Below are 23,557 nucleotides of genomic sequence, written 5' to 3' on the forward strand. Positions count from 1 at the left end.
ACCCTGCCGCTCACAAGGCCAAAGTACACTGTGAAGGAACAGAAAGTGCTGCATTCCACATTAGCAGCTATTCCTAGCTTCAGAAGAATCTGTGTGCAGAGAACACTCTACAATACTTCAAGATTTCAAGGAAGTGTGTAGCTGCTGCATGCGTACCAACTCTGTTTAAGCCTTTTAAGGACTGGTAGTGAAAAGCTGCAAACGACAGGCTGTGAAACATGCAGAATGCGTGCCCTCCAACATTTCTTCAGTGAAAATTGGGACTTTGCATTAAATAATAATAAGTATGTTTCCAAGCACAGTTCAAAGTGTTGGTGCTGACCTTTAAAGCCTTAAATAGCCTCGGTCCAGTATACCTGAAGGAGCTTCTTCACCCCCCATCGTTGTGCCTGGACACTGAGGTCCAGCTCCGAGGGCCTTCTGGCGGTTCCCTCATTGCGAGAAGCAAAGCTACAGGGAACCAGACAGAGGGCCTTCTCAGTAGTGGCACCTGTCCTGTGGAACGCCCTTCCAGCAGATGCCAAGGAAATAAACAACTATCTGACTTTTAGAAGACATCTGAAGGCAGCCCTGTTTAGGGAAGTTTTTTTATGTTTGATGTTTTATCATGTTTTAATATTCTGTTGGGAGCTGCCCAGAGTGGCTGGGGAGACCCAGCCAGATTGGGGAGGGGGTAGGAATAAGAATAAGAATAAGAATTAACTATCTATACCACACCCACCTGACTGGGTTGTCCCAACCACTCTGGGTGGCTTCTAACATATATAAAAACATTAAAATTTAAAAAATTTCCCTAGACAGGGCTGCTTTCAGATGGCTCAGGGGGTCAGAGAACTCTATACTCTCCAACATTTCTCCGATGAAATTAGGGATGCCCTGGCCTAAGGGAAAGCGGGACATTCCAGGATCAAATCAGAAACCGTAAATCCGGGACCGTCCCTGGAAAACAGGGACCGTTGAAGGGCCTGAGGATGTTTGCATGAAGAGGCATACTGAAGCAAGGGGTTTGGACTAGATTACCCTTTGGGTCTCTTCCAACTCAACAATGCGATGATTCTGAGAAACCCAGACCAGAGTGGTTTGCTTAGCCTGCTTTGATGCTGTTGGTCCCTTGAAACACTGACCAGGCCTTAGCCTGCAGAAAGAGAAAGCTTCTCAAAGGCTTTGGTGTCATCAATAAAAGCAATAAATCAATAAAACAGAGTGGATTTGGAAATGGATAAAGAGGTTGCCTTTGGGTGCTGGAATATCTGTAACTCAGGAGCCCTGTGATTGCGGCATGTTAAGACATTGACGGGAATGAGGCTGAAGGTTTAAGGAAAGCAGTTTGAATGTGATTTTGAGGAGGGGAAGAGGAATGCCAAAACAAGGGAGACAGTTTTAAAATGAAAGATGGAGCAGCAACTATGCTGTACATAAAAAAAGAAGACAGAGTTTGCAGCAGCCGAGTTGCTTCAATGCGTTAAGAGGCAAATTCTTGGTGCTTCTGTTGCCCTGATATCTGTGGAACATTTCAGCATTTGCAGCTGCATCCAAATTCCATGACGCGGCTGAGGAAGAAAATAGCCTGTCATCACCCAGGAGGTGGAGGCTGCAGCCATGCATTCCTTCCAGGGCGACTTTATCACACACAGGAAAACAAAAGAAAGGGGAACGGTGACTAACTGGGGGAGGGCGGCTGGAATGAAAGTGGGCTTTGGCTGACAGAGAGGTCGCTCACGGGTTGGGTTGCTGGTGTGACAGGGGCCTGTTCCAGGATTTGGAGCTTTTTTAGCAACAAAACTGTCATGCCTTCACAGAGTCCTCTTTGGCAGGCTGTCTTTGCTCCTGGTGAACAAACAAAGTTTCATCATCATGGCCAGAACTGAGTAGCACAACTAAAAACAAGAAGTAGCCCTTTGGCAGGTAAAAAGGTAAAGGACCCCTGACAGTTAAGTCCAGTTGCGAATGACTCTCGGGTCACGACGCTCATCTCGCTTTATTGGCCGAGGGAGGTGACGTTTGTCCGCAGACAGTTTTTCTGGGTCATGTGGCCAGCAGGACTAAGCCGCTTCTGGAGAACCAGAGCAGCACATGGAAATGCTGTTTACCTTCCCGCCGGAGCGGTACCTATTTATCTACTTGCATTTTGACCTGCTTTCAAACTGCTAGGTTGGCAGGAACAGGGACTGAGCAACAGGAGCTCACCCCATCGTGGGGATTCGAACTGCCGACCTTCTGACTGGCAAGCCCAAGAGGCTCAGTGGTTTAGACCACAGCGCCACCCGTGTCCCTCCCTTTGGCAGAGTCTGGGTTTATTCCTTCCTGGGGCTGTGTCAATGTGTTCCTGTGTGCGCATTGACAAACCTGAGTGCTTTCGATTTTATACCACTGAAATCTGTCTCAGTGTGTGATGCTTGGGGATGTATTCATGTTGTGTCCTGTTGTCCCCTCCCCTCAAGGAATACCTCCCCACCCACCATAATTTAGGGGAACCCAAGGTCTTTTGCGGGTATGTGCACAGGTATTTGTTTTGACCCTCCTCCACGAAAATAGCTGTTCACTTGGCCGTTTTCCTATGTCATGAAGGCTGAAATTTCAATTCAAGATATTAACTGATATGCATGAAATTTCAGATATAGCTATATAATCCCTCGTGTAGTAAAATAATACATTTGGAGCAGGCATTTTCAAAAAAAAGTTTTTTATGAACCGTCCTAGCTTTATGAATCATATAAAATCAACCTCTTTGCCAAGTTCCTCCATTCCAACGCCATTTTGCCCTTGGAAAAAGGACTCTTTCTCCTGCCACTTCCCCAAGCTTGAAGACATGTATACACTCCAGGAAATGCCCAGAGGTGAGAACTGCTCCAGACATGCAAAGGAAGTTCTGTTGTACTTTGGGTGGTGGGTACTTAAGACATGTTTGCCTATGCTAATCTTATACTTGGGTGTTGCCCTGACACATCTGTCTATGCTAATATTGTGTGACCCTCCCCTCTTGTGACATGTTAGTGATGTAGCAATGATGTATTGATGATGCTGTGCAAACTGTATTCTGGGATATGGTGGGAAAGTTTTAAAAGTCAATGTCTCCACCTGCTCTGGGTTCACTTGCTGCTGTTGAACCTGTTGCGCAATAATAAAGGATCTAAGTCTACTGTTTTGCTCCAAATTGCGTGGCTGGAATTTCCTTCTTTTCCTGACTGCATGGACTGCGGGGAACTTGTACCCTGAGGAGCTGGGCTGTTGAGAAGTCTCTCAACCCGGAATTTTCCTTAACAAAGACAAAATGGAAGCAGGGGGTGTGGCGATAGATGGCGTCCAGTCAAATGCTACCATGAATGTAAAAAAAGCTGACTCACACAATGTGCTACAGTTGGTAATATGTTGTTTTACACTGGATATTCTTCCCTTTATCGGATTATCTATGGTTTGACGAAATCATAATTTAGCAGGGGGAAATGTGGGCTGCCACTTGGATGAGAAGGATGTTATATCGGCGCTGAGGGGAAAACAAAGACACAAACCGCTTCAAATCCACATTAAATTCCAGTGCGGATGAGCCCTAGTAGCCACTGGTAGCTTAATCTATGAACAATATGTTGATCACATCTAGAAGTTTAACTATATGCTTTGTGTAGAAGTGTTTCCTATTGTCTGTACTGACTCAGACGTCTGGTGTTTTGAGAGAGATAAAAGGTACCTCCATTCACTTTCTTTACATCATTATTTATTTTCTAAACCTTTATATCCCCCCCCCCTTTTTCCTAAACCAAAAAGCCCCAAACATTTCCATCTTTGTAGGAAGAGGCTTCATAGCTCAGTAGTGATTTGAACCTGAGCGCCTTTGGGCCAAGGCCAATATCCACCAGTCCCTGCACCCGGCTGGGCATCAGACCTTGACTTCCTGCGCCCCCCACCCCACCCCCAGATTCAAACTGAGCCCCCAAGTCACTGGAGCAAAACATGCAGAGCTCATCAATGAAAGCAAAGATGCCTCTTTTCTCCAGATTGCTCTGCGTCACCAAAGGCTTCTGCTTGCGGTCCTCCAGAGCCCTCTGAATGAAATATTGAAGCTGCAATCATTGACAGGGAAGCTCATTATCTCCTTTGTATTTGGTCCTCGGGTAGCACTGGGGGAAATGTGTCCAGGAGGACGTGAGAACCTTCCTTTTTTCCATCTCTGCTCAGCATTTCTTTGCTCTGGGACTCTTTGTACTTTTGCCACTCCTTCTGCCTGACTGAGTAACCAGATTAGACTCTCATAAAGAGCAACCGACTGGGGAAACCAAGGGGATGTGATTCTGGGTCGAGAGCAATTTGCTTATCAACAGGTGTATTACTGAATGTTTATGAGGAAGCCTTTGGATTTCCAAGGCTGACTTGTCCTCCCCTTCCTTCTCTTCTCTGCTTGGTTATGGGGACTTTCTCTGCCCAGCAGGTTGGGAGGTGTCTGCCTTGCAAGGAGAAGAGGACAGTCTGGAGAAGATCTGGACAGGTCATCTATGGTGTTCAGGAATAATAATAATAATAATAATAATAATAATAATAATAATAATAATAATAATTTATTTATACCCCGCCCATCTGGCTGGGTTTCCCCAGCCACTCTGGGCGGCTTCCAACAAAACACTAAAATACAATTACCTATTAAACATTAAAAGCTTCCCTAAACAGGGCTGCCTTCAGATGTCTTCTAAAAGTTTGGTAGTTATTTTTCTCTTTGACATGTGATGGGAGGGCGTTCCACAGGGCGGGTGCCACCACCGAGAAGGCCCTCTGCCTGGTTCCCTGTAACTTGGCTTCTCGCAGGGAGGGAACCGTCATAAGGCCCTCGGAGCTGGACCTCAGTGTCCGGGCTTTGGGAAGCCCTTTTTGCTGGGGGTGGGGGTGGGGATCATGAGCCTACTGAATTCAGTGAGATCTCCACCACTGATTTCAGAAGGATTAGAAATACACTTCTAAAGTCAATTAAGGACAGGATCCTGGGATTGAGTTTATAATTATCTGCTCACTTGAATTATGTTGTAAGTGATTAGACCACGGTCAGGAACTTTTTTTTCTCCAGAGACCACATTCCTTCATGGGAAATCTTACAGGGGGGTCATATCGATGGAGGGAGGGAGCAAGATATCTTTGTACAGTTGGCTACATTCTTGGCAAGCAAAAGTCAGAGGAGCCTGTACCTCCCCACACCGTTCCCCATCTTCCATTCAGTTAAGCAAGAGGCATCATCACATCAGAACCAATTCCAAGTGTTGGTGCTGACATTTAAAGCCTTAAATAGCCTCGGCCCAGTATACCTGAAGGAGCGTCTCCACCCCCATCGTCCAGCCCGGACGCTCAGGTCCAGCTCAGAGGTCCTCCTGGCGGTTCCCTCCCTGCGAGAAGCGAGGTTACAGGGAACCAGGCAGAGGGCCTTCTCGGTGGTGGCGCCCATCCTGTGGAACGCCCTCCCACCAGATGTCAAAGAGAACAACAACTACCAGACTTTTAGAAGACGTCTGAAGGCAGCCCTGTTTAGGGAAGCTTTTAATATTTGATGCATTATTGTATTTTAATATTTTGTTGCAAGCCACCCAGAATGGCTGGGGAAGCCCAGCCAGATGGGCAGGGTATAAATAATAAATTATTATTATTATTATTACCTAAGATGTGCCTGCTGGCTCAGGCCAATGGCCGTCTAATCCAGCATCCTGCTTTCACAGCAGCCAACCAGATGTCTGGGAAACCCAGAATCAAGATCAGAGCACAAGAGCATCCTCCCCTCTTGTGATTTCCAGCAACTGGTGTTCAGAATTACTGCCTCTGACCAGGAAGGCAAAGCAGAGCCATCACGGCTGGGAGACATCAGTAGCCCTTTCCTCCATGACGTTTTCTGATGCTCTTTTAAAGCCACCTAGTTTGGTGACCATCTTCTGTAAAAGCGAGAAACTGAGCCTTTAATGCAGCGTTGCCCAAACTTGTGTCTCCAGCTGTTTTCAGACTATAACTCCCTTCATCCCTAGCTAGCAGGACCAGTGGTCAGGGATGATGGGAATTGTAGTCCAAAAACAGGAGACCCAAGTTTGGGAAATTCTGCTTTAGTGTCATCACATCATTCCTGTGAAATACTCTGCTAACAGAGGTCCAGACTTAGCGCCTTCTGCACTAACTTTTAAAGGCCCACTGAAAACTTTTTGATTCTACCAGGCCTGTGCAGGGAATTAAGAGCATATTCCCACGGGGGCTTAGTGATGCTTGTTTTTAATGTGTTTTTATTTTTTTATGCTCTCCTTGTATGGTTTCATTTTTTCAATGTTGTAAATCACTTTGATGTTTTGCGATTTAGTGGTATAGATGCACCTTTGTAAACATGTAAGGAATGAATGAATGCAATTCAGCATAAACAAGTGTAAAGTGATGCACATCAGGACACACACACACACACACACACACACACACACACACACACACACACACACAGTGGTAGCTTGGTTCTCGAATTTAATCCGTTCTGGGAGTCCGTTTGACTCCCAGAACCGTTTGAAAACCAAAGCACGGCTTCCAATTGGCTGTGTCGGACTTTCGGCTTCCAAAAAACATTTGCAAATTGGAACACTTACTTCAGGGTTTGTGGCGTTCGGGAGCCGATTTGTTCGGGAGCCAAGTCTTTCAACAACCAAGCCTTTCAACAACCAATATATATATAATCTTAATTTCACCTATACCAGGGTCTGGTCCAAAAACGGGTTTTTTTGTGGGGTGGAGGAGATGTTCCCAAAAAACATTAGCTCAACAACTTTGTCCTGATTTTCACTTTGGGGAATATGGCAACCCTACGTATACCCCACTGGGAGTCTGAACTGGCAGTGAGTGACCAGGAATGAGGCCTTGGGGCCATAGTGATTGATCCCGATCCTGTGAGCAGCTGCGGTAGAAGTTGAATTCCCTCTTAGGAAGGGAAAATAAAACTATGGGTCTCATAATGCGTTCACATGAATCTACGGTGCGAGCAAACCTGAAATCTTGCGCTGGTGCTGTGTAGAAATCACTAGGGCTCAGGGATGTCTCCGCATTCATTTCCGCCTGCAGCCGCCTTATATAAAGCAACGAGACATGGATTGCCCTGACAGTGTGCCCTCGGTTCCCTCTTTGTCTGCTGAGATTGGGAAGAAACTCAATACCGAAGTTAAGCAGAGTTTCCTTTGCTCGGATTCACATTTCATGTGCTCGGAGTTCGGCACACGATCCCCTGGAAGGGATCGTGATACCTTGAATCTGGTATCAGCTCCGCGCTCGTCACCTGCCTCTGTTGCAGCTCTGCGCAGGCGGCAGCTGCCTGCTGGATGATAACAAGCCCAGATAGGCCTTGGCTTTGTGTTCCTCGGAGGAGGTCAGTCCTGGTATCTGTTACTTGGCAGCTCAGCGCACAGCCAGGGCCAGGCTGGGTTGGGCAGGGGAGAGCGTGCTTCACGCAGGAAGGAGGTGGTGCGGAGCAGGAGGCCAAGTCATCTGATCCATAATTGATTTATTCTTCTAAAATGTACTCTTGCGGCATGTCAATGAACAGCTTGACGGAGGTAAGGAAAAGAACAGAGGCCTTTGTCCACCTAGCAGGAACAAAGGGCTGCCTATTTGCTCGTGGGCGAGAGTCTGACCCAGCAGAGATCAGCTGGCCTTGGCTTCCTGCTCTGCAATTATTCAAGGCTCAGCACCAGGCAAAAAGACGGAAGGATTCCAAAATGCTCTGGGTCTCAGAGATGCGTGGGCCGATTCCCAGTGAAGATACAGTGGAACCTCGGTTCCTGAACGCCTCCCTTGTCGTACGTTTCAGTTCTCGAACGCCAAAGACCAGGAAGTAAATGCTTCCGTTTTCAAATGTTTTTCGGAACCCCAATGTGCAACGCAGCTTCCACTGAGTGCAAGCAGCTCTTGCAACCAATGGGAAGCCGTGCCTCAGTTTTCAAACGTTTCGGAAGCCAAATGGGCTTCCAGAACGGATTTTGTTTGAGAACAGAGGTACCACTGTATACAGAAAGTGTCTTCTCGTGATTCTGTGATTCCTTTCAGCTTTTCCTCACTTTTCCCCACATCTTAACTTATAGCCTTTTGGGGAGATATTGGGAATGCTATCTGAAAAATTTCTTTTGACAGTCATCCCTAGGTTTCTTCTAAGTTACAGCTTCTCCCATAGATCTGTAGATGCTATATGTATGTAAATGCCATACACATGGATGCAAAATGACGCCCCCCCTCGATCAGTCGTAACTCTCTAACCAGTTAGCAAGCAAATACAGTTATTGAAAGGTATTGGTGCTTGCAAAAGAAAAAGAAAAAACACACCTCACTATTTATTTAGAGGTTTCTGACTCATGCTATTCAAGGCAATAAACAATTTTAAAAGCACGATTTCATATAAAAACAGGCATAAAACATAACCTTTTTAAAATCTGCGAAAGGAAGTTGGAAGAGAACTCAAGGCAACTTTGAAATCCAGCCCTAAATTGCTTAGTAATTCAAGATAGCTAATGGATGCAACAGAAGGGGTCAGATTCCAAGAAGGAGGGGGGGGGGGAAGAGATCGGCCTACTGTAAGCGGGCAACTATAAAGTCCAAAAGGACAGGAGGGTTTGTTTGCACTTAACCTTGAATTAGATAGCACTTTGCTAATAGCAGGGCCTGCCTGAGCTCACCCCTCCTTACCGCAAAGGCGGTCTGTGTAGGAAGAATTCACCTATAGCAGCTGTCACCTGTCAAGGGGCCAAATGTGCGCCGAGACATGGAAAGCGGTGTGATGTAGAATGGAGAAGCCCACCTCCTGCTGATGAGCTAGTAAGGGTGTAAGACAGCAGCGTGTTGCTACCTTTGCTACCAGGGCCGGCCCACCCATGAGGCAAGGTGAGGCAACTGCCTCAGGCGGCAGGATCGGCAGGGGCAGCAGTTCCGGCCTCCAAGAGGCTGCTGCTGTGGTGGCAACAGCTGCTGCGGCATACCTGAGGCCAGATCTGCTGCTTCCATGCCACCTCTGCAGCGGCCTCTTGGCAAACAGAAGGCACCGCTAGTCGCCTCCCATCTCTAGGGATGAAATGGCGGGGGCTGCCCTCTGGGGTCTCCTGAGCTCTGCCCCCACCTGATGCGGTTCAGAGCAGGGCTGTTCCCCACCCCGCCCACAACCACCTTTGATTCCCACTTGAACCATCAGGTAAAGTTGATTCGATTCCCCCCATTCCTGCTTGTTCCCAATGGAGGTCTCCACTCACCCCTCCCTTCTCTGGCTGGGGCCATTTTGCAATTTGCCTCACATGCCAGAATGTCTTGGGCTGGTCCTGGCATGAAAGGTAAAGGTAAAGGTACCCCTGACCGTTAGGGTCCAGTTGCGGACGACTCTGGGGTTGCGGCGCTCATCTCACTTTCAGGCCGAGGGAGCCGGCGTTTGTCTGCAGACAGCTTCCTGTTCATGTGGCCAGCATGACTAAGCCGCTTCTGGCGAATCAGAGCAGCGCACGGAAACGCCATTTACCTTCCCGCCAGAGCGGTACCTACTTATCTACTTGCACTTTGACGTGCTTTCAAACTGCTAGGTTGGCAGGACCTGGGACTAAGCAATGGGAGCTCAGCCCGTCGCGGCGATTCGAACCACCAACCTTCTGATTGGCAAGGGTCCTGGCATTGCCTCCCCCTTTTCCCCAGCGGCAGCTGAAAGGCTGTTCTTGGGGACAAAACTACACAAACCCTACACACTTTTTCCACCTGCTGTTCTGTGCCTGGCTGTGATGTTCTAAAGGTGGAGGAACTCTTGCTGATACTAACCATCTTGAGCAGTAAGAAGACTGAACGAGAAAAAGGAAAGCTCATCTGGTTGGTGTGTAGTGCTTGTAACGCCAAGGTTGCAGGTTCGATCCCCATATCGGACAGCTGAATATTCCTGCACTACAGGGGGTTGGACTAGATGATCCTCAACGTCTCTTCCAGTTCTACTATTCTATGAAACTTTCTACTGCATGGTCCAGTGTTACTGAATATGCATCTACTGCACACCGTTTCCATCCACCGGCTTCTCGCGGGACCCCGTGGAACAACTCTTTTCTTTGCTCTATTCTCGCTGCATGGCGTTGCTTTCAAAGTCTCAATTCCAATGTATTGGTTTTTTTCTGTCTCCGTACTTTGGGGAGAGGAGTGGGTTGGAAATATTGTCACTGTTGCTTTCTTGGTTTTGTTATACTTGAAAATCAATTAAAAACATACAGTCGTACCTTGGTTTTCGAACAGCTTAGTTCTCGAACGTTTTGGTTCCCGAACGCTGCAAACCCAGAAGTGTCAGTTCCAGTTTGCGAACTATTTTTGGAAGCCAAACACCCAATGGAGCTTCCGTGGCTTCCAATTGGAGCTTCCTGCAGCCAATCAGAAGCCGCGCTTTGGTTTCTGAACGTTTTGGAAGTCGAACGGACTTCCAGAACGGATTCTGCTTGACTTCCAAGGTATGACTGAATGTTTTGAGGAACACACGGTTCAGGAGCTCCTGTTTAAGGCTCTAACCAGCCTGCAACAAGAGTCATGTAGCAGCGTGGGTGACTCTTCCTTGTGAGCGCCACGTACCTGCCCCCCCCAAACACAGCTGGGATGGAAATCTCAGACTGGGGGGACCTTTGTACTCTAGCCAGGCTGTGCCCTCTTCAAGTGCTTTTCCCTGACTGAACTGTGATAATACCTCTGGCTTGCCAGGATGCACGATGGAGAGATAAGGGTGAAGGGGGTGGAGGAATCTCTGGAAGTTTGCCCAGACGGAATGCAGCCTGCTGTAAGAAGCGGAAAGTCAAATCCAATTTGCCGCCTGCTTCTCTTGGCTCTGGCCCTCTCACAATCAGCGTGCTTTGCGGTTCTCAGGATGAAGAGAGATTGCCTACCCATGCCATACATGGAAACAAAACCTCTGAATGCTCTACGGTGGAAGAGGAAGGGGTTTCATGAAAGTGAGGGAAGTTTCCCCTTCCCCCTTCCGAATCCTCCATACAGTGCAACCTCGTGGCACTCATTCTTCTCTCTGGCACACCAATACCCCCCCTCCAATTAATCAACTGGGAATTACAACACAACTCTGTTTTTCCCCTTCTCAATGCCCTGTGAACTCACAGATCTGCTGGGCCATTTTGGAGTATTCTTTTCTGCTTTAATTTTACAAACGAATCTACTTCTGCCCAGTTTCCCAGCTGCACAGGAACCACTGTCTTTTTTTTTTTGTGCGCCCTGATTTCATTCCAAACCAGAACCCAAGTTTGGCATTTGCAAGTGTATCCTTAGCATCTAACAGGAGCGAGTAACTGATCCCTATCTGAGCATGTGAGTAAGGGAAATCTCACGTGCGTGGGCCAATCTGCACTCTTCCTATCAGTCTACATTCTTCCCAATCGCTGCTTTTTCTCCTGGCTCATTTCGATGTGCCCTGTCAATGAGGAAAAGGGGACACGGAAGGCAGAAGAGCCAACCTCACCAGGATTTTCAAGAGAACAGGGAGGCAGCAGCTCAAGGAACACCTCCAGGCAAAATGAAAGCCAAAACAGGTGACAGGCTTTACCTAGACAGACATGAATTGGATTAGTGTCAAACCTTGGCTCCCAAACGCCTCCGTTTTGGAACGTTTCGGCTCCCAAACGCTGAAAACCCAGAAGTCAATGTTCCGGTTTTTGAACCTTTTTCGAAAGCGGAACGTCCGACACGGCATCCGCTTGTGTGCAGGAAGATTCTGCAACCACCTGGAAGCCAGCGCCTCGGCTGTCAAACATTTTGGAAGCCAAATGGGCTTCTGGAACGGATTACGTTCGACAACCGAGGTTTAACTGAATATGGTCAGGATCATTTGTTTCCAAAACGCTGTGATGACGACACCAAAACAGGCAACGTGTGTCAGAGTTTTGGGCCACCCCTTTCAGTGGCTTTGCCCACTACTGCCCGAAGCCTTGGCTTCTTAATGAATGTGTCCCATGCTGGCTGCTGCAGCACCCGTTTTGCACTTGTGCACAATTACCAGGAGCAAAGACACGAACATCCTCTTATGATCCATCTTTATTTGTAAAAGTCCAGATATAAAATCTCATTGTTTCTTACAAAAACAAAAAGGCACATTTAAAAACTACTCCCGCCTTCCACTCTCACCCCTGGACTCTGGTGGGCACTCCCCTCCCTCCCCCATTCCATGCTTCTTCTAGCCCTCGGCCAATCGCTTCCACCCCTACAAGGGTTCCATCTTCCTGCATTCCAGAAGCTCACACAGCGGAGAAGTGTCAGAGTGCAACCAAATCTGGCTAGTAGAATTCTAGTAGTAGGTTTCCTTTTCCACCCAGCCTACAGAGAAAGAAGGAAAAAAGATCCACATCAAGCTGGGTTTCTTCTTTCTCAAGTTTGCTGCAAGTCCTCAACATCAGATGCAAAAAGTTAACCTATTCTTCTATCTAATGCCTCTGACCGATGTTAATAGTTGTAAACTATTATGCCTACAATCCAAGCCCCAGAACATCACCTTGAGGGCTTTTTCTCCATCTTGGCAGAGCTATGAAATAAGGTAGCGGAATCCACATTTAATCCACCCAACGAACCCCTCCAAAATTGTAAAAATGCTTGCAGCATCTATGCGTGGACTGTACTGCTTACTGGCCAATGCTAAATTACTTTGAGTGCCTCATGTAACAGCCCCCCTCATGCTGCCAGACCACCACCACGCAATGTATGCACACCACGCAATAATAACGTTGCCAGATTGCAGACTCTTACCTCCAGGGCTGCGTCTGATGATGAGTTTTCTCACTTCATCATACACAAAGATGAGAAGAGAGTAGGGGAAGGCACAGAACCACCATGTTGGTCTGCAAGATAAGAATTCCAGTTTTAATACATACTTGTATGAGGTTTAGATGAAGTCTTCAAAAACAAGTGCTAACGTACAATTTAGGATAATCCCAGGTCTTTAAAAACAAAAATGACTCAGTCAAGGAATTAAGAGTGGTAGAAATTACAGCAAGACCAACCACAGCAACAGGGAGAAAGCTTAGATAATGATCGGCTTCAGGCCAGCTGATTTACTACTTACTTGAGAGGATACATCCTCAAAGCAACATCCATTCCAGGGCAGTAAGAGAGGAAAGCAGCCAGGGCAGTTTCTTCAAAGAGACCAAATATCAAGATCTTGTTCCTGTGGAAGTTTTAAGGAAAGTTAGCCCTCGAAGAGGTAAACCTTTCTTCACAACCCTGGTTTCCGAGTGGAAATGAGCACAACCTACAGGGCTCAAGTTTTTATATTTACACTTTACGTTTACTTTTTTCACCCTTTCCTCTAAGGCAGTGTTTCCCAAACTTGGGTCTCCATATTTTTTTCTTTTGGACTACAATTCCCATCATCTCTCACCACTGGTCCTGCTAGCTAGGGATGATGGGAGTTGTAGTCCAAAACCAGCTGGAGATCCAGGTTTGGGAAACACTGCTCTAAGGTAAGCCTACCCTGTGGGGTTTGTTGTGATTGGAAAAAAGAGAAGGGCAGAACCAGGTGTACTAGCCGATAAGGCTGAAAGTCAGTGACTCTGACCCGGAATCCCTCAGGGAGACATGGCTGTATAGGGATTTGAACCCTGGTCTCTCAGGTCCTAGACCAACACACCAACCACTCCAACACTGGCTTGGTTTGGCAACCTGGTTTCCATTTCACATGCAATCGGGCACACACTGCGTTCAGCATCGGCAGCACAGAGCTATTCCCATTTCAATCTCAATCTATTTTTGTCTCTCCCGAAAGGCTCAAAAGCCAACACACAAAAACTAGCTGCTGGGAAAGGGGGGTTTTTGGCAACCCATGACTCACTTCATTCCTTGCTGGAAAACAGAATTCCTTCTGGTCTTGCAGATAACCAAGTCTGCCCACTGCACCACCACGATGCTGACGAAGAAAGCTGTGTGGCAAGTGAATTCCACAATTTTCCTTTGCTCATAAGTCTGCGGGATTAAAGCAGAAGAGAGACTGTTTTCGAACTTCGTCCTTCCTACTTGTGGCCATCCATAATGCAGCTAACGTAACTCTTTAACAGTCCTCTTAAGCTCTCTGAAAACTCACCCACTGCTGTCCGTAACTATCCTCCACATCATTAATCCACCGATCATCCCACGACACTCTGATCCCCAGCAGGGTGGACGGCAAGAAGCCGTTCTCTGCAAGGATCACGAAGTAGGTGAAGAAGCCTCCCAAGGCCTGGATCATTCCTGTGCAAGGGAAGAAGGGGAATTAGTTCACCATGGGCAACTGCTAGAAAACAACGCTTTGAATTGAGAAACACCTGGGACACAGATGCGGAGGCCTCCTTTCAGCCAATCTTCAAGGTAAGAGGGTGAAGCCACGCCTGTGCTACAAAAGCTCCAGCTGCCTTTGCACTGAGCTACTGTTCCGATGATCTCCTTGTAGGCAGAGCACACGAAGGGCACGTCAGCTATTCCCCATTCTCAACTGAGACTTCGCTGTGCCCCACCAGGTCTGCAGCACAAGAAGGCACACCTTCTAAATTTCTGGCCATGCCTGCTTTCTTCATCATCCTCTGCACTTGAGGACCGGCTGTAGAGGAGCCAGCTGCTTCTAAATTAACACCTTTGAACTGTGTAAGTTAAGACTACCAGGAAGTTTGAAGCTCTATGTGATTCCGTCCTCCCTCGTCACACATTATACGGTCATACCTCGGAAGCCGAATGCCTTGTGAGTCGAATGCTTTGGCTCTCGAACGCTGCAAACCCGGGAGTCTGTGTGTTCCGGTTTGCAAACATTCTTGGAAGCTGAACATCCGACTCTGTTTCCAACTGTGTGCAAGAAGCTGCTGCAACCAATCGGAAGCAGCACCTTGGTTGCTGAATGTTTTTGGGAGTCGGACAGGCTTCCAGAATGGATTCTCTTCGACAACCAAGGTAGGACTGTATATTTTAAGCTCCTAATTGGCTAAAGTAAGATGACACAAAGCAGCCGCCTCCCAGTAGCAGGTCGTGTGTGAGGGTCCCTTCCCACTGAAACAACCTCTTTCCAGTTTTGACTATGGCCCCCTCTGCCCCCTTTCCTCTCTTGCTCAGGATACAGCAATCGTCCACACACTGCCAGAAATGGCACAGGGGAAAGGTTAAGCTGCAGGTCCACACCCCAAGCCCTCCACTGTACTGTGCCAAAAGTTGGATCTCACACATGTAGGAAGATTTCATGCGCCTCAACTGTATGGACCCCTCAAACAACTTCCAACAATACAGAAGGGCCAAATTCCACCGTATGCAAGCTGCAATCAGTCCACCTCTGCGCCAGCCAACTGGAAGCTTCCTTACCGATCTGACCGTAAGCCATGCTGATCAACCTTTCATTCACCAGTTTGTCTGTCTTGGGGTTTCTGGGCTGCCTCTTCATGATGTCGCTTTCTGCCTGCTCATACGCCAGAGAGATGGCAGGAACCTTGGGAGGGAGAGAGCATTAGATATAACTTCACAAGTTTCATTTCCTGAATGAATCTGTATTGCCCATGCCAAAATAATGGTAAAAATACAAGGGGAGGGGAAAAATCAGTCTTCCTAAGCAAGCATTTTAGAAGACCTGTGCAATACGAATAAACGCCTCAGGAAGGATGTAGGCTATTGGGCGCATGCGCTACCAAAGTTTTAACAAATAATAAACTACACCGCCTACCAAGTCAGTCTCAAGGCAGTGAACAATACATTTTAGAAATATAACATCCACATTGGACTCAGTCCCCTGCTCTGCACTGATAACCAAATCTCCACAGGCTGCAGCACTAAGGCAGCCTCATCTGGGATAGGCAGGGGATGAGGCTGTTAATGCCAGGGTCATGGATTCGAATCCCACGCTGGGTGAAAAAAATTTCTGCATTGCAGAGGGTTGGACTAGATGATCATCATAGTTCCTTCCAACTCTACAGTTCTGTGGTTAGTTGATTGTAATGATCGACTAGAGCAAGAGGGAAGAGTATGCGCCTTCCAAGTAACTTGGCTTCTTCAAGTTGTTTAGGGCTTTACAGGTCAGAACCAAAACCTTATTTATGGCAGGAATCAATAAAAAGATGACTTACTAACCATATCAGTCCCCAAGTCAATACACAGGATGGTGACTGTACCCAGAGGCAGGGGAATGTTTGCAATGATGAAGATGAGGAAAGGCGTGATTTCAGGGATGTTACTGGTCAAGGTGTAAGCAATGGACTTCTTCAGGTTATCAAAAATCAGGCGGCCTGAGACAAAGGAAAGGGGAAGAAAAGGACCGTCTTCACAAGGTACCCCGGACTAACGTCCACATAAGCACATAGACAACAGGTTTCATTTCACACTGGTGTAGATAGGAAAGAAATCACCTCAGCAGACTAAACTTAATTGAAAGCAGGAGCTGGTCCCACTTTACTGGCCAGCATTCAAGTCCAAGGAAGCTTTCAGCACATGTGCGCGCGCACACGCACGGAGCCCCAGGTACTGAAAGTTCTTGGACACCTGGAATTTGACATGGGATGGGACGAAGGAAAGGGAAGTGTTCTGCTCCTTGCATTCAGAACACCAAACCAGCCACAGGAATGAGGAACTCACCTTCCTCGACCCCAGTAACAATGGAGGCAAAGTTGTCATCCAGCAGAATCATATCAGCTGCCTGTTTGGAGACATCAGACCCGGCGATACCCATAGCAACGCCAATGTCTGCCTTCTTCAAAGCAGGGGAGTCATTCACACCGTCTCCTGTGACAGCTACAATGGCACCCTGGAAGCAGAAGAGGGGACGAAAAAGGACCTTCAGTTCCCAGATCCAAACTGCACACACATTAGACTAAGTTGGAACAGCCCCTTTTCTTTCCCCCAGTTTAGCACCATCCGCATGAATGAGGGTCCCCTCGGCTTACCTGGCGCTGGCAGCCTTCCACAATGATCAGCTTCTGTTGAGGAGAAGTTCTGGCAAAGACTATTTCTGTATGGTGTCTCAGGATATCATCTAGCTGCTCACTGGTCATGTCCTTCAAATCGGAGCCATGAATGACACAGGCTTTGGCATCTCTGGGATTTAAAAGAAGAGAGTTTTGAGAACTCCTAAATGTTACACCAAATCCTGCCCCTTTCCCCTCCAATGTGGGCAGACTCTCAACCAGACTGGACTGCTGATCATGTTCGTGGTTTTAGTGAAGTGTCCACTTGGAAGACCAAAGTGGGAAAATACAATATTCTAGTATAAATCTACATGGCGCCTTAACACTCTGGGCGACTTACACCTCAAGGACTGCCCAATCCCTTGTATATGCCTGCCTGAACGTTGAGTCAATGTTGGTAGTCCCCCATGGATGATTCATGGTTCATATCCACCAGGAACTGATGGGCGGGGTATAAATAATAAATTATTATTATTATTCAGTATTATGGGCTCAACTTCTGGCTGACTTCCTCCCTCTTGAACTTCCAGTGCCTTCTGAAGACTTATTATTACAGACACACCTTGGAAGTCCGTTCGACTTCCAAGGCATGGCTTCCGATTGGCTGCAGGAAGCTCCTGCAGCCAATCAGAAGCCACAGAAGCCCAGCAGGACATTCAACTTCCAAAAGAATGTTCGAAAACTGGAACGATCACTTCTGGTTTTTGATCGTTCGGGAGCCGAGGTACGACTGTATTATTCCAGAGGGCATTTTAACCGAAGCCTGATTTTGCAATTTTCACTGAATTTTATGTTTTCTGTATTGTATTTCTTACACACCACTTGCAAGACGATTGTAGCTGTGTGGTGTGTGTGTGTAATTTTATTTTTTAAAAAAGGATGAAGTCAGCTCAATTGAGAGATGAAGCTGCAACACAGCTTACCCAACCTGCTGTTTACCAGTTTTCTTCACATCTCTTAACACAGATACTTGCTGTTAAAATTCTGGAATTTACAAGGCGACTGGCAGGACCCCCAGCCTCCCTGAGACAAGCTCTACGGTCCGTTTCCAGCCAAACTGCTTCTCAGTACCTGGGGTTGACCTGGCTGACTGGGATGTTGAGGCGAAGAGCAATGTCTTCCACAGTCTCGTTGCCTTCAGAGATTATGCCAACACCCTTGGCAATGGCTTTAGCTGTGATTGGATGGTCGCCTGTCACCATAATGACCTGGAAGGCAAAACAGGGCAACATCAGTCTGTGGCAGCTAGAAAGGAGATGGAGGAAAGCCATCTCTTCAAAGTGCCACTGTCCCCGAGGGGAGAGGCGAGTGTTGCAGCAGTTTATTCAAGAGGCAGGACCACCACCAGCAACCATGTTTTCACACTGGCTTTTGAGATGGAAAAGCAGTTGACAGCTTTCCCTGGACTGAACCTCCTCGGCACACAAATAAAGCCCCTTTTCTGTGCTCTTGGGTGTTGTGGATTTGCTATTTTAGAGTGACGGGGAGAAGTGGCTCACCTTTATTCCAGCACTTCTGCATTTGCCCACGGCATCAGGCACAGCAGCGCGAGGAGGGTCAATCATAGAAATCAACCCAACAAAGCAGAGATTCTCTACCGGGAAGTTGACTTCATCCGTGTCGAACTGGAAGCCTTCTGGGAACTGCTCATCGGGAAGAGCCAGGTGGCAAAAGCCTGCCGACAAATCCAATTGAAATGATTTCACATGCTCTCTTATGAGGGGAGCAGGTGCTGAGCCCGGCTATTTTGATTGCTAAGATGCCCAACAACATTTGAGAAACCCTTGTGGAATCCGGCGTTTGGGCTCTGGGGGAAGCGAGTGGAAAGTATTATTCAGAGAGAACCGGATTCTCTCCTTCTGTGTGAGGCTGCAGCAAGCACTGAAAGCTTACAACAAACAAAACCTGACCAACGTTTCACGTTATAATCTATGCAAAGCTACGGAGCCCAGCATGCATTGCTCTGTTTCACTCAAACGATTTGCAAGAGTGATTTCTTGGCTGCACTAAAGCAAGTACATTATTCTAAGACAGACCTGGAAAAGAGTCCACCAGAACACCTTACCTAGCACTCTCTCCCCCAGGCCTCCCAACTCAAGGTAGGCATTCTGAAACGCATCTTTAGCTTCTTCGTCCAAGGGCTGCTCTTTCCCATGGATCAGGATGGTGCTGCAACGGTCCAGGATTCGCTCTGGGGCTCCTTTCATCACAAGCAGGTACCGCGATTCCGATGTGTTTGCATTGTTGTGGATCGACAGCTGCATTTTTGAACAGCGTTAGAAAATTGATTTCGGGGGTAGCGTTTCATCTATGAGGGTGGTTCGGAATGCACTACAAAGTTCTACACAGCCTCAAACATCTACAAAGCCACAACCTGACTGGCATGGAACGAAACTGCACCAGAGTTGAATACAGAACCAACCTAGCTGTCAGGGCAGCTGTCGGGAGCAGTAACTCACAAGGTATGCGTGAAGTTAACTCTTCATTCAAAGAAACAAAACATCTAGGGCCTCCCCCCACATTCTTCCCCAGCAATCTGAGACTGATGCCTTGTCTGTCTCCGCTCTGCGCTCTTCATACCTCTGTGGGTTGTGGGAGACCAGGGAGGTGGGGACACAGCAGGAGGGGGAGACCCCCTGGCTTTTTCAGCCTGCCTCATCTCTCCCTCTTGGCCCCGGTCCTCTGCCTTTGATTCTGGGCTGCTCTCTGCCTCTTCCTGCTCACTACACTTTGTTGCCTATTCAGCTTCCAACACCTCCTTCCCTTGGGTGCCTCCCCCCCCCCCCTGCATCTGGCCAGTTCATGACATCAGCCCAAAGTGAAAAGTTGCTACATTTGATGTAACAGCTACAGTTTACGTGAAATGTGGTGGGCGTTTTGTGAATACCACGTTCTTACCTGGTATTTGTTGGTCGAGTTGAACGGTATCTCCACCACCTTGGGGTTTTTCTCTCGCAGTTCCTTGACTGACCCACAGCACAGTTCAATGCATTTGAGCAGCGCCGATTCAGAGGCATCCCCTGCCACGGACCTCTGGGAAACAAGACAGGGGTTCACAGTGAGTAGATGATGAAGCCCTTGAAGACGAACCTCCCTCCTTTCCGATTTCCCCTTTCTTTAAGGTAACCCAGTGGCCAAAATAGAGGAAGTTGCTTTACACACAGTCAGTACTTTGGTCCATCTGGCTCAGTATTATCTACATTGAAAGTGAGGAGCATTGAGAAGTCAGACAGAAGACTTTCCCGAGCCCCATCAGGAGATGCTGCTGGGGACTGAATTTGGGAGTATGCAAAGCACATGCTACACCCCCGAGACACAGGCCTCTCACCAGGTTTCTCTCCAATCGGGATACAACCTTTTTAGTGGAAGGGACTACTTCCAAAATGATGACACAACAGAAGATATTGAGCACAGCTGCTGCCCATCAGGACCAGTGGTCAAGGATGATGGTCCTGTTAGTTAGGGATGATGGGAGTTGTAGTCCCAAGACAGCTGGGGGGCCAAGTTTGGCCATCACTGACCTATACCTAAAACCAGGCCTGCATAAGCAAGGTTAACACAGACCAGCAGCTTGATAATGAGGATAATAATAACAATAACAATAACAATAACAATAACAATAATAATAATAATAATTTCCTGGCCTTGCTGCATGCCCAGAATTGCAAAAGGAAAAAAAAAGGTGAGGACGTTTTCAAACGTTTCACAGACTGATCAGTACGGCAAGCACAGATTGCACAAGATTATTTAAATCACACATCTGCGCTATTACGTTCTTTCTATTCCTAAGTTAGCGTAGGCCTCCTTCAGTTTACTTTTTTGTTGTTACGGCAATCCAGTGATTCTGGGCCATAGAAGAATCCACAGAAATGTCCGCTGACAACTTGAGAATAAAGAAAGGTTGCCATTCTGGCCCTGGAGGTGCTGCAGAGCTGCCTCTGCCTTGGCAGAAGCCTGTTACCCCCCCCCCCCCCCGGACTGCATCCTCTTTTCTGAGGCTTTCGCGCGGAGGGTCAAGCGGAAGCAATGAGCAGCCCCTGTGGTGAAGCCGGGGGATGAACTCACCTTCAGAATGGGAACGTTTTCCTGGCCGGCCTGAAACACAGCCCGGTTGCAGAGTCCAGCCACCTTGGATAAAGCCGTCCAGGTGGGAGACGTCTTGTCGAAAGAGGCACCTGTGGAGGTGGGAAGCAGCAGGGATGTTGTCAGACACAAAACCAGATTGATTGGCTTTGTCCCATTCCCCCCCCCCCAGCCCCATTTGTCACCAAGTGTGAATTCGTGCATACAACAACTGCGCAAATCTCCTGTGCATGCTGGCAATTATGGATGGTCCGTACAATACTAAAGTGGCAGCTTAGGCCCAGCCTGGGAGATGCCACTAACTGAAGCACGAATCTCAGGACTTCTGGATATATTATATAGAGAGTGTGCTGAATAACGGCTGGTTTTTATTCATTTTTTCAAAGGCAGCATGGGCTTTCTAAACACAGTAAATTAATCTAGAATCCAGCTTTCTTGTGATTACACAGCCAAGCATGCTCCTTCAGTCAGGCTTTGAATGTGTTTCTCTTTGGCTACACTGGGAACACAGAAACGATTTCATGCAATGGTAAGAGCTTCTGTTGTAGAGCCTTATTAACACTTGGGGGGGGGGCATGCTGATTTACGTGTTTTGACTACCAGCAAGAGGCTGCCGTACCACAGAGCTTATTTATTAGATGGAGAGAGCAGCCAGCTTACCACTTTGGTTTTCTGTGGTGTCGGCCTCATGGATTTGGTTATCAAACCACATGTGAGCAACCGTCATGCGGTTCTGAGTCAAGGTGCCAGTTTTGTCAGAGCAGATCGTCGAGGTGGAGCCCAGAGTCTCCACAGCTTCCAGGTTCTTCACCAGACAATTCTTACGGGCCATGCGCTTGGCAGTTAATGTCAGACAAACCTGGAGAATGACAAAGAGAAAGGCTTGCATACAACTACCAAGGAACAGGGGCAATTTGGCTCTGGAAGGCAGGTGGCCGCCCATCTCTGCAGCAGTTCCCAAATAATAATAATAATAATAATAATAATAATAATAATAATAAAAATTATACCCTGCCCATCCGGCTGGGTTTCCCCAGCCACTCTAGGTGGCTTCCAACAGAATATTAAAATACAATAATCTATTAAACATTAAAAGCTTCCCTAACAGGGCTGCCTTAAGATGTCTTCTAAAAGTCTGGTAGTTGTTTATTTCCTAGACATCTGATGGGAGGGTGTTCCACAGGGTGGGCACCACTACCAAGAAAGCCCTCTGCCTGGTTCCTTGTAACCTCACTTCTTGCAGTGAGAGAACCGCCAGAAGGCCCTTGGAGCTGGACCTCAGTGTCCCAGCTGAACGATGGGGGTGGAGACGCTCCTTCAGGTATACTGGACCGAGGCTGTTTAGGGTTTTAAAGGTCAGCACCAACACTTTGAATTGTGCTTGGAAAAGTACTGGGAACCAGTGTAGGTCTTTCAAGACTGCTGTTATGTGGTTTTGGCGGCCGCTCCCAGTCCCCAGTCTGGCTGCCGCATTCTAGATTAGTTGTTGTTTCCGGGTCGCCTTCAAAGGTAGCCCCACACAGAGTGCATTGCAGTAGTCCAAGCAAGAGATAACTAGAGCATGCACCACTCTGGTGAGACAGTCTGCGGGCAGGGAGGGTCTCAGCCTGCGTACCAGATGGAGCTGATAAACAGCTGCCCTGGATAGAGAATTGACCTGTGCCTCCATGGACAGCTGTGAGTCCAGAATGACTCCCAGTCTGCGCACCTGGTCCTTCAGGGGCACAGTTACCCCATTCAGGACCAGGGAGTCCTCCACACCTGCCTGCCTCCTGTCCCCCAAAAACAGTACTTCTGTCTTGTCAGGATTCAAGCTCAATCTGTTAGCCGCCATCCATCCTCCAACCGCCTCCAGACACTCACACAGGACCTTCACCGCCTTCACTGGTTCTGATTTGAAGGAGAGGTAGAGCTGGGTATCATACAGATATTGGCACTGACTTACTGTGACTGTAGCCAGCAGCCCCTCGGGGACGTTGGCCACGATGATGCCAATGAGAAAGATAACCGCCTCCAGCCAAGTGTACTCAAGGATCAGTGAGAGGATGAAGAAGGAAACGCCAAGGAAGACAGCCACGCCAGTGATGATGTGGATGAAGTGCTCAATCTCAATAGAAATGGGCGTCTGCCCCCCTTCCAGTCCGGATGCCAACGAAGCAATGCGGCCCATGACCGTCCGATCGCCAGTGTTGATGACGACACCACGGGCCGTGCCTGGAAAACAGTGGCAAAGTTTTAGCAGCCAAGTCTGCGGGCGTGGGAAAAACAACAACATCTATTTGCTCACTCTGTGTAAACGCAGTTCTGCATGTTAAGGTGGCATTGTAAGTTCGATGTAAGCAAACTAGATACTCCCACTCTCATCAAGAATGGTGGCATATGGGTTTTCACAAGAGGAACTTTACCAAGTAAACTTTCTTAGAAAAGACGCTGTTTGAGAAGCTTCGCTGCGCACAGCTGCCATCCATCCTCCAACCGCCTCCAGACACTCACCCATGTCCCCTTCGCCTACCCCATACTCCCCAAAGGGCAAGATGCTGCACCTTCTTGACAAGCTGATGACAAAACAAATGTGGCTACGAAAATAT

At 47.8% G+C, this 23,557-nt stretch overlaps 2 protein-coding genes across 4 annotated transcripts in view; both read right to left on the reverse strand.

Annotated features, from left to right (window-relative positions):
* The window catches only part of PLA1A (phospholipase A1 member A), a 115,565-nt gene that overhangs the window by 44,987 nt on the left and 47,021 nt on the right, over positions 1-23,557 (reverse strand). The gene's annotated exons all lie outside the window — the stretch shown is intronic.
* Positions 12,007-23,557, reverse strand: part of ATP1A1 (ATPase Na+/K+ transporting subunit alpha 1) — a 29,786-nt gene continuing 18,235 nt past the window's right edge. For 2 of the 3 annotated variants that reach the window (XM_083592989.1, XM_083592988.1), the window contains exons 8-23: positions 22,915-23,183; positions 21,630-21,828; positions 20,952-21,061; positions 19,785-19,919; positions 18,952-19,144; positions 18,386-18,561; positions 17,958-18,094; positions 16,866-17,016; positions 16,558-16,726; positions 16,057-16,211; positions 15,298-15,421; positions 14,060-14,205; positions 13,811-13,941; positions 13,046-13,147; positions 12,730-12,821; positions 12,007-12,303 (exon numbers count right to left, since the gene is read on the reverse strand). In XM_083592989.1, coding sequence (XP_083449115.1) covers positions 12,275-12,303; positions 12,730-12,821; positions 13,046-13,147; positions 13,811-13,941; positions 14,060-14,205; positions 15,298-15,421; positions 16,057-16,211; positions 16,558-16,726; positions 16,866-17,016; positions 17,958-18,094; positions 18,386-18,561; positions 18,952-19,144; positions 19,785-19,919; positions 20,952-21,061; positions 21,630-21,828; positions 22,915-23,183 — 2,318 coding nt within the window. In that variant the 3' untranslated portion in view covers positions 12,007-12,274. Of the gene's footprint in view, positions 12,304-12,729; positions 12,822-13,045; positions 13,309-13,657; positions 13,942-14,059; positions 14,206-15,297; positions 15,422-16,056; positions 16,212-16,557; positions 16,727-16,865; positions 17,017-17,957; positions 18,095-18,385; positions 18,562-18,951; positions 19,145-19,784; positions 19,920-20,951; positions 21,062-21,629; positions 21,829-22,914; positions 23,184-23,557 lie in introns of all 3 variants that reach the window. The other variant, XR_014542980.1, reaches the window with a different exon arrangement.

Source organism: Podarcis filfolensis, assembly GCF_964270895.1.
Source record: "Podarcis filfolensis genome assembly, chromosome: 17".
Lineage (NCBI taxonomy): Eukaryota > Metazoa > Chordata > Lepidosauria > Squamata > Lacertidae > Podarcis > Podarcis filfolensis.